General features: G+C 47.4%; 1 protein-coding gene across 1 annotated transcript in view; it reads right to left on the reverse strand.

The window, feature by feature from the left end:
• The window catches only part of POLR3A (polymerase (RNA) III (DNA directed) polypeptide A, 155kDa), a 69409-nt gene that overhangs the window by 10909 nt on the left and 47797 nt on the right, over window positions 1-10703 (reverse strand). The window contains exons 21-26 of the mRNA XM_006837436.1: window positions 9994-10107; window positions 6783-6869; window positions 6625-6707; window positions 6307-6477; window positions 3074-3167; window positions 2797-2889 (exon numbers count right to left, since the gene is read on the reverse strand). Coding sequence (XP_006837499.1) covers window positions 2797-2889; window positions 3074-3167; window positions 6307-6477; window positions 6625-6707; window positions 6783-6869; window positions 9994-10107 — 642 coding nt within the window. The remainder of the gene's footprint in view (window positions 1-2796; window positions 2890-3073; window positions 3168-6306; window positions 6478-6624; window positions 6708-6782; window positions 6870-9993; window positions 10108-10703) is intronic.

Here is a 10703-nt window from a genome sequence, read left to right on the forward strand (position 1 = left end):
TGAAATGGAGGCAGAGATGATGACGTGGAGCGATGGAGCAGCTGGAGACTTTAAATCCAGAGAGGGAGAGCAACTGTGTGCTGAAGACCTGGGGAGTACAGGGGGCATGATTGCAGGGTATACCCTTTGGTTGGTTGATGATGCATGCAGGGGATTGTAAACATGGCAATGAGACGATATGCAATGGAATGAATGTAAAATTAATGTTCTCCCATGTAAACTAACATAATTCACAATAAAACATTTAAGAAAAAAAAAATACTATGGACTGCCAGAAGAACAACAACAACAACAACAAAAGAACAGATTTGATAAATTAGACACTAAAAACCGAAGACCAGAAGAGTTGTGGGATAACATCAAGAGCATCATACAGGAAGAAAGCAAAACGTCATTAAGAAGGAAAACCAAAATGGATGCTAGAAGAGACTCTGAAACTTGCTCTCCAGCACACAGATACTAAAGCAAATGGAAGAAATGAGGAGGTAAAAAGAGCTGAACAGAAAATTCAAAGGGCAGCTCAAGAAGACAAAGTCAAACATTATAATGAAATATGCAAAGAACTGAAGTCAAAAAACAAAAAGGGAAAAACATGCTCAGCATTACTCAAGCTGAAAGAACTGAAGAAAAAAAATTAAAATCTTGACTTGCAATACTGAAGAGTTCTATGGGCAAAATGGAGTCCTGGTGTGGCGTTATAGGATAAGCACTAGATCGCAAGGTTGGTCTGAACTGTAAGGGTCGGTGGTTCAAACTCAAGTTTCTTCTCAGAAACCCTATACAAGGACCCTATGAGTTGAAACCAACTAGATGTCACTTAATAACAACAACATGGGCAAAATACTGAATGGTACAGAAAGCATAAAAAGATGATGGAATGAATAGAGAGTCATGGTACCAAAAAGAACTAGTCAATGTCCAACCATTTCAAGAAGTAGCTATGATCACAAGCCAATGGGACTGAAGGAAGAAGTCCAAGGTGCACTGAAGGCACTGACAAAGAACCAGGCTCTGGGTAGAACTGATGGAACCCAAATTAAAATCTCCGCATATTGAGGTAGCAGTGGAGGCACTCAATCATCTAGGTCAAGAAGTTTGGCCAACTGACTGTGAGAGATCCATAGTTGTACCCATTCCGAGAAGGCAGAAATCATCGGGCAATGTCATTAATATGCAAATACAATCTTACTAAAGATAATTCAAAAATAGCTGCAGCAGTACATTGATAGAGAGCTTCCAGAGGTCCAGACTGCATTCAGACAGGGAAGTGGAACGAGGGATATCATTGGCTGAAAGCAGACAATACCAGAAAGATGTTTACCTGTGCTTTAATGACTATGCAAAGGCTTTCGATTGTATGAATCTCGATAAGCTATAGACAACATTGCAAAGAATAAGCATTCTGGAACATTTAATTGTGCTTATGAGAAATGTGTACATAGACCAAGAAGCAGTCAAACTGGACAAGGGAACGCCAAATGGTTAAAAATTTGGAAAGGTGTGTGCCTTAGGGTTGCATTCTTTTACCATACTTATTTAACCTGTATGCTGAGCAAATAATCCGAGAAACTGGATTTGATGAAGAACGTGTAATCAGGATTAGAGGAAGACTCTAACAACCTGCGATATGCAGATGATACAACCTTGCTGGTTGAAAGTGAAGAGGACTTAAAATACTTACTGATGAAGATCAAAGACCACAGCCTTCTGTATGGGTTGTACCTCAATGTAAAGAAAATGAAAATCCATAAACAACATCCATATAAACAGAGAAAAGACTGAAGTTGTCAAAGACATCATTCTTCTTGGCTCAACCATCAACACCTCTGGAAGCAGCAGTCAAGAAATTAAACGATATATTGCATTAAGCAAATCTGTTGTACATGACCTCTTTAAAGTGTTCAAGAGCAGTTTGAGGACTCAAGTGAGCTTGACCAAGCCATGGTATTTTCAACAGCCTCCTATGCATATGAAAGTCGGATAATGAATAAGCAAGAACACAGAAGAATTGATGCATTTGAGTTATTTGTTGGAGGAGACTATTAAAAGTACAATGGAATGCCAGAAGAACAAACAAATCTGTGTTGAAAGAAGTACAGCCTGAATGCTCCTTAGAGGCCAGGAGAGCCCGACTTTAGACATGTTATCAGGAGGGACCAATTCCTGGAGAAGGAGATCATGCTTGGTAAAGCTGAGGGCCAGCAGAGAAGAGAGAGATGGACTGGCACAGTGGCAGCAGTAATGGACTCAAGCGTAGCAGAGATTGTGAGGTCGGCACAGGACTGGGCATTGTTTCATTCTATTATGCATTAGGGCACTATGAGTCAGTACTCACTTGAGGGCACCTAACAAACACAATATTAACATAACTGGACTCCTGGTGTGGCTCTGCAGGGTGAGCACTGGTCTGCTAACCACAAGATCAGTGGCTCCAGCCACTGAGTCGGAACCGACTGCATGGCATGAACAACCAGTACCACCAACATAACGAGCCACGTGTTGTTAGGTGCTGCAGAGCTGCAGGGGAGTTCAGCACAGGCTGCTCTGTGACTTGTTCAGCCTTTTGTGATACCGTGTCACACGTGAACTGGTCTAACTTCCTGTGTGTCTTTAGATGGCAAAGCTGAGTCAGGATCCAGGTCAGGAAGAGGGAACGTGAAGGTACACTAGAAACACCAAAAACAGAAGCCTCGACGATGTGTCCTGTGTCTTGATCTGCTCTTGTCCTGGTTTGTCAGCACCTTTGTCAGGACCCAGAGAGGATCATCTCTGCACACACACAATTACAGGACTCACCTCCAGCCGCAGAAGTCGAATCCGTTCCAGGGAGAGCTTGACAAGAATGAAGCAGTCATCGGGAAGGAAGACTTCTTCAACATACTCTGAAATCTGCAGTGTTAAAGGATCACAATGCGGATCTTGAGCTCCGCCCCCCCCCCCCCCCCCCCCCCACCTACGAGCCAACCCCCCTGGCTAGGAGCGCTGAAGAGGGGACGTAACTGCAGCTGGCTGCCTGACTTCTCTGCTAGCCCGCTCTCCCCATTTCCTGTCATCAACAGAGACTTCTCCTTACCTCGCCCAGCAGAGTTTTCTCAATTCTCCCTTTCACTAGGCGAGCGTAGTCGGCGTCCTCGTCCGTGTCCAGCTGAGCTGTGATGATTGGTGTGCTGCAGAAGAGCAGGGGAGGGTGGGTCATGGTCCAGGAAGGAGCCGGTGTGAAGACCCCACCTTGCTGGAGAACAGCAGTATGAGGACAAGGAGCATGCTCACATCAGATCACAAAACAGAGGATGACTACACCACATTAAACAGCCAAATTATACCACCACCTCACTGCCAAATCAGGGAGAATCATGGCCCAGCCAAGTTAACACGCAGCCTTAACCAAATTACATTATCACCTCACTGGCAAATCAGGGAGAATCGTGGCCCAGCCAAGGGAACATGCAGCGTGATATCCTTACACCTCGGCGTTTGTTACCCACCGACTACGTCCTTAAAATGCAGAACAGTTGAAGAATCCGTTTTTCACTATGGTTGTAAATGTTGGTTAATGAGACCGTAAGTGAGGAAAGCATGTATTAGAATCACCACATCTGCAGCTGCCCCTGGCTGAGCATCTACTCTGTTGCAGGGGTGCCACTGAAGGCTTCATTTCACTTGCATTAAGATGGGTGATTTTTGGAGCTTCCAAGGCAACTCTTCTCCAACACTACATAGATGGCTTCCAGAAAATTCTTTCTTCTAAACAAGCCTATCTCTTTGGTGCTAAAAGCAGTTCTTTCAGCTCTGTTTCATGAGTCAGTTACCTCACTGTGTATTATGATTTCTTGCATGTAGCTTCTCCAACCTGTAGCTACAACTTGGGTCCTCTCTGGTCTGATGGTTTCTCCAGAACACATTTCAACGTGAAAAAAATTGAAGTTGTCAAGGACTTCTTGGATCAACTATCAACACTCACGAAAGCAGCAGTCAAGAAACCATATGACGTATTGCATTAGGCAAATCTGCTGCACAAGACCTTTTTAAAGTGCTGAAGAGCAAAGATGTCAGCTTGAGGACTAAGGTGCGCCTGACCCAAGCCATGGTATTTTCAATAACCTCACATGCAACTGAAAGCTGGACAGTGAATAAGGAAGACCACAGAAGAATTGATGCTTTTGAGTCATGGTATTGGAGGAGAATACTGAAAGTGCCATGGGCTGCCAAAAGAACCAATAGATTCGTTCTGGAAGACGTGCATCCAGAGTGCTCCTTGGAGGCCAAGATGGCCAAACTTTGTCTCTCATACTTTAGACATATTGTCAGGAGGGACCAGTCGCTGGAGAAGGATATCATGTTTGGTAAGGTCGAGGGTCAGAGAAAGAGAGGAAGACCCCCAACGAGATGGACTGGCCAAGTGGCAGCATCGATGAACTCAAGCGTGGCAACAATAGTGAGGTTTGCCCAGTGTTTCGTTCTGCTGTGCATAAGGTCGCTGTGAGTCGGTACTGACTCGATGGAACCTAACAACAACAGCAAATGAAACCATCACAACTCATCTGTCAGACTGTTGTAACGTGGTGGCTTGCGTGTTGCTATCATGCTGGAAGGCAAGCCACTGGTATTTCAAACAGCAGCAGGGTCACCCATAGTGGACAAGTTTCAGAAGAACTTCCAGATTAAGACCAGGAAGAAGGAAGAGGCAGTCCACTTCTGAACTATCACCCACGAAAAGCCTTATGAATGGCAGCATCACAGTGCCTGAGATTGTGCCCGGGGAAGATCTGCCACCTCCACAGAGCTGCTGGTGCTGCGGGCTGTCAGGTCAGTTGCAACTCAGCTGCGGGCTTCTGAGGAGCAGATGGTGGGTGTGACCCACTGACCTTGTGGTTAGCAGTCCAGTGCTTAACCTATGGTGCCACACTAGGACCCCACTGCAAAGACTGATGGCAGTGCCATCTTGTGTCAACTAACCTAAGGCCCGAACCCAGAGAGTGAGGCCCCTGTAAGTCTTCCACGACCCCTGGGGCATAGAGCACCTACCAACAGTTTCCTCCTCTGAGTTTCCTGGCTGGCTGCTTTTCCACTGGCAGTTTATGTGGCATCAAGAGAGGACCTTGAACAACTCTCTGAACTGGAAGCAATGACCCTTTTCACTGGGTACTAAATTACAGGGATCCGTTCAAGTGTGGTGCAGAGTTCACAGGGACGTGTGTGTCTCTCTAGTACTAACTCTGGTGTGGCGCTGCAGAAGCACTGGAGTGCTAACTATAAGGCCAGTGGTTCAAATCCACCAGACATACCCCAAAAACCCTACAAAGGGTCACCAGGAGTTGGAACCAACTCGATGGCACTTAACAAGCATTACCCCCTAAATTCAGAGGGATGTATGTGTTCCTCGTCACACATATCATAATCTATATTTCAAACAGAATTTCACAAATGCCCCTTGATTCAGCATGCATGGTACCTTCATGGCATCAACAAAGATTTCAAAGCAGAAAAGAATCGGGTCATGAGAAGGTTAAACATGCAATCATGTCTGAGCTTCTGAAGGAGAAAATGCACACAGCCTGGACTGGGCGAACACCACGGGAATCTGATGCTGTTGCCTGCCCAGAGACTTGCTCCAGTCTTTGGATGGATGCATTACTTAGCTGTTGGCAGAAGGGGAGCTGTGCCTTCCCAGCTGCTGGGACCTGGTGCATACTTGGAAAGAGAGCTGGCTCAGATGGTAGGCGTCTCTTCTGGAGAAAAAAGTTCTTACTGGGTCCTTTGGTTTGTTCGTGGACCGACTGGATGCTAAGGGCGAACACTTCCATCTGGCTGGCCACTGGAAGCAACACCGTCCCAATACCTGGCATGGGTCCACTTAGCTGGGTCTTTTCAACTAGTTCAATCTCCTGAATGTGACCAGAATCTCTAACTCAAAAAGGTTCTTTCTGTAGAAATTTCTTACCTGCAGGCCAATTCAGTGATAAACAGAATACTGGCTCTGCTAGACTAGTACAATGTACCAGTGTCGGGAAATCTCCAAGCCCCTGAGCCAGCTGACACGTGCCCACAAGTCACAATGTGCCCAAAGTGCGGGTAAGTGGTCTGTGTTGTCATGGACCCCTTCCCATCAGTGGATTTGTGGCCAGGCCCAATCGGGCCTTGATATCTTTCCCCAAGAACACTGCTTCGTGAATGCTAACCAAATTATATTAACCGAACAGGATCACCACATGACTGCCTCAACCCAGTGTCCCATCAAAGCACTACACATGTGCACATATCACCGGGGTCACTTTCTCAGGCAACAGAGAGACAGAGGCTGGGCACCTGATGGCCTTGGAGGCATTGATGATCTCTTTGATGCGGGGTACGCCGAGGGTAATGTTCATGGAGGCCACCCCTGCAAAGTGGAAGGTCTTCAGGGTCATCTGGGTACCTGGCTCGCCAATGCTCTGAGCACAGAGTGCGCCTACTGCAGAACCTGGCTCCATCTGGGCCCTAGGGAGGAAAATATGGGTAGAGGGCATCTAGGGGGTCCCCAGACAGGAGCTGACCACTCTGTCTGCTGTCACCAAGCAGTACTGGTGCAACGCCCTGTGGGGACGGGCATCGGAGGACATGAGACCACGTGAATGGTGGTACTACCTCATGTACTTGTCTCTGCAGGTCTCCAGGAACTTTTCTATCTGGGTGGGGGTGATCCGGTCCAACTGGTACAACACGCGGGGCTGAAAGAAGAGCAGTGCAGTTAGGGGGCAGCATCTGGGGGCTCTGGTGTCGAGGACGTCGAGGAGGGCTGTTACCTCTGTGGTGCCATTGTCATTGATGCCGTATTTATCTCTGGTTTTCTTGATCTTCTCAGAAACCCCCTTTATGAATTTTTTTATTTCCTGAAAGATTATAGAGTAAGCATCAGTTTTTCTAGCTGTGGCCTAAGAAGGAAAATGCTGTAATTATAACGTATTTTCCAAGGATGACGCCGTCCACCTCCAGGGCTCAGGGAAGAAGGTGAAAAGGCCAGCAGAGGCAGGCGGCTGGACTCCAGGTCTAAGGGGAAGGCCGTGGTTGTTCACAGTGACCAGGAACTAAACACAGACCAACCCTTCAGGAGCCTCCCAGTCTTCCGAGCGCCAGGACCAGACAGAAACATTGTCTGGGGACACTCACAGCGGAGTTGGGGGGCGATTTCAAGAGCCACCACATCCACGTCAGACCCACAGTGGGTCAGACAGTGCTGCGGGAAGCCGGAGCCACACTGCAGTGACAGCAAGCCTCCTGGAACACAGGGGTCAACTCCAGGAGCCTAGTTGCTCGGTGTGGCTGACTGAGGACAGATCCCACCCGTGGGCTGTGAGTGGAGGGGGGGTGGGCATTGCTTACTGTGGTGGCTGAGACACAGGCATCTCAGTCCCTAAGTTCCCAGGTGGGCTCAGCATGCTCTGCCCTAAGTCTACTGAGTCTGTTCTGCAGCTGAAATGTCTACGCCTGAAACAGGAGTATTACAGCAGCCCTCACTTCAGCAACAGCAAAAGCCTGTAAGGCATCCAGATGGAATGCAGGACTTCACAGGACATTTTCATAGGTCCACCCCAGCCTGGCAAAATGAAATCGCTTTAATCTCTCATAGGCCACCCAATCACTTCTAGTTACTACCTTTTATGAAAGCAAAACAGGAAAACTTTAGGCATTTTTGTTTAAATAGCTATTCATACAGTCTATGGCTTAAAAGTCACATCTAACCCAGTTGCTGCCTGGCTCGGCCATCCTCCTGGGAAGGTGACACGGCCTGAGCCCATCACTAGAGAAAGAACACCAAGGTGCTGAATGTCAAAGCCTTGCCCAAGGGGACAGGCCTCTGTGATGCCAGATGGTTTCTCCAGGCACCCCTGGGGCAGACCTCTCTGTGACATCCCGGCCACCGGAAATTTCAGTCGGTTTCCTGAAAACCAAAGTGCCCACGGACAAAGTCAGCTCTCCTCCCACCCACCGAGGTACAACGGCCACACACCGGGGGGTGCTGCCCCATTCAGCTGCCCTCTACACTCATCTGCCACAAAAAAGGACTTTTATTAATTTGCAAGGAGCTTAAACATTTCCCAGAAGCTCTTTTTAAAGAGAATTTCTCCAGGCTCACTTGCTAGTCCTGCGCCTGGGGCCAGCTTTTCAGAAGGAGTGGAGTGGGCGGGGCACGAGGCTGCAGGCTCACCTGGGCTCCAAGAGCAGGTACTGCTCAGAATTCCACCCACCGTGCTTACATCTCCGCTCCCACCCCAGAGCCCTCTAGGGAGCACTGGTGGCGTTGCAAGGTGAGCACTGGATGGCTTGCCACAGTGGCAGTTCAAATCCACCAGCTGCTCCACAGGAGATTTACAGCCTTGGACTCTATACGGGGTCCTAAGAGCCGTAAGGGACTCGGAAGAGGCCCACAACCTCTGCCCTATCTTCTTGTTTGCAGTGGGAACACGGCACCAGGAGTGCAAGCCTACAAGCAGGCAGACCCAGGGGTTTTCATCAGTGAGGAACTCTGCACCCACAGACTTAGAAGAGTGCACATGGAAAAACACACCCCAGCTCGGGCCCTGAAAACTCCATCTCGCAGAAGCTGTCCAGATGTTCACATTTCCAGCGTCCCTGCATTCCCTACAGAGATGTTCATCTTTAAAAACCAAAAGCTCACTTTGCAGAAATGAAATCTCACAACACTGCTAGAGATTCAGCTGAGCCAGACCATGGGAACTAGAAGGCGCTTACACATGGCACCTAGCGGGCGTTAACCACACGGTCAGCCTCACACTCACTCCATAGCTTCACATGATGAGCACGGGCACCGGGTAAAGGCCCAGCCAGGGTGAGAGGCCCCTCAGGACATAACGTGTGCGCAGACAAATCTGGTCTGGCCAGTGGATCCTTAAGCTTCTGGGCAAGGGAGAGCAACAGGTTGCGAATGACTGAAGGATAAGGCCGTGTTTAGCTCAGCTCCCCATGACCCCGGACCTGATAGCGTGGCACCCAGTCAGTGCCCGGTGAGCTGGCTGAGTAAGCAGACACTGTGGGCCAAAGGAATGGCCCAAAGTGGTGACCGGGCACATGTGTTTGCCAATGCTGGCAAATCAGTAAATCCTGCTAGAGAAAGCCCCTGTGAGCTCAGAATTCACAGCGTGCTGTTGACTCATCTCATGGGATTTTCTATAATCTGTCTCAGTTTGGGGCTTGAAAGACACACAGAAAAAGACAGACATAGCCGCATGAAGGAAAGCTCAACTAACAACTCTAACTCGTTAGCAAAAAAGGGTTAAATGCTCCGGAATAAAAAAACAAAAACAAAGTGTTCAACCTAGCCATGTCCTGATTTTAAACATTAAAGTCCAGAGGAGCTCAGCACATGAATGAAACAGTGAAGAGTTTTCTAGCTGAAACATCCCTGTCAAGCTTCAGTTTGCTGTTCCCATTTCTCATTCACACCTCGCCTTCAGATCTTGGGCTGCATTTGAATGAGAAACAAACAAAGACACTGACCTCCTCCTATACCAACTCCTAATGTGGCAGGCCAATAAAACAAACAAAAATCCCAAAAACCTGAGGAAATAGTTCCCTGAAACAGTAAAAGGGGCGGGCTCAGTGGATTTCTGATCCATAATATGGCTAGAGAAAGAGCAGTTTCAGAAACTGCTATTAAAATACTTACTGTTCTTCAGAAAAATGAGGCTACAGAATGAATGAGGGATGGGATGTGAAAAGGAAAGTCAGTTGTGGGTGGTGGGTTGGTGGTAGGGCCTGGATTCAAAACAAGCAACCAGTTTCCTAAAGCATCTTCCCTCCAATTATAGAAGCACTTGCACAGAAGACAAACTAAGAGATGTGAGAAAAATTCTTCACATTGGCTGGTTACCACCTTCAATTCTTTAGCAACAGTGCACTATTACATAACCCCCAGATTATAAGGCCCACCTGATGGCACGTGGCAAGCACCTGCTAACACCAGTGAAGGTGGGAGCCCTGGCTCCCAGCGCTCACCTGGATGAAGCTATCCTGGCAGCAGAGGAAGTGACTCTTCTTCACGATGGACTCCGTGGTCAAGGTCAGCTCGTTTTTACTGAGAGCAGGCTCATTCGGACACGGGAAGACGGCCTCAAATATCCAGGAGAAATCACGTTAAGTGGGGGTATTGAATCAGGGGCAGGATTTAAGGGAAGATTTTATAAGAAATAAAATGATCTTATAAAATTGGCCAGAGTAAACTTTTAGCAACCAGTAATTGTTTTCAACTGTAACAACATCAACGTGAAAACAGAACAGAAACTTTTAGACTATTCAGGGGTTATTGTTCCACTCCACCCCCAGATTTGCATTAAAAACATAAACTGTTAAAAAAACAAACAAAAAGCCACACCCGAATATTCTAACAATGAAAATAACTCTCTCTCTCCCAAGTTTATGGGTCTTCTCCCAATATTTTAATGGTTCTAAGCTCCCCAGAAACGTATACAGGGTCGCTAAGAGTTGGAAATGACTCAACGGCACTTAACAACAACCTGTTCAACCACAGAGCACTCTCCACAGTTTCTCTCTACTATGAACGGCTGCCAGAAACAGTCTTTGCTCATTTAGATTATTTCTGGTAGGCAAATTCCTGTAAGTGGAACTGTTAGGTCAAAAGGTACTGATATGGAAAATGCAGATGAATACTGTCAAACTACTGTCCAAAGTAAACTGAAGAAAAAATT

The sequence above is a fragment of the Chrysochloris asiatica genome, unplaced genomic scaffold, assembly GCF_000296735.1.
Source record: "Chrysochloris asiatica unplaced genomic scaffold, ChrAsi1.0 scaffold00020, whole genome shotgun sequence".
Lineage (NCBI taxonomy): Eukaryota > Metazoa > Chordata > Mammalia > Afrosoricida > Chrysochloridae > Chrysochloris > Chrysochloris asiatica.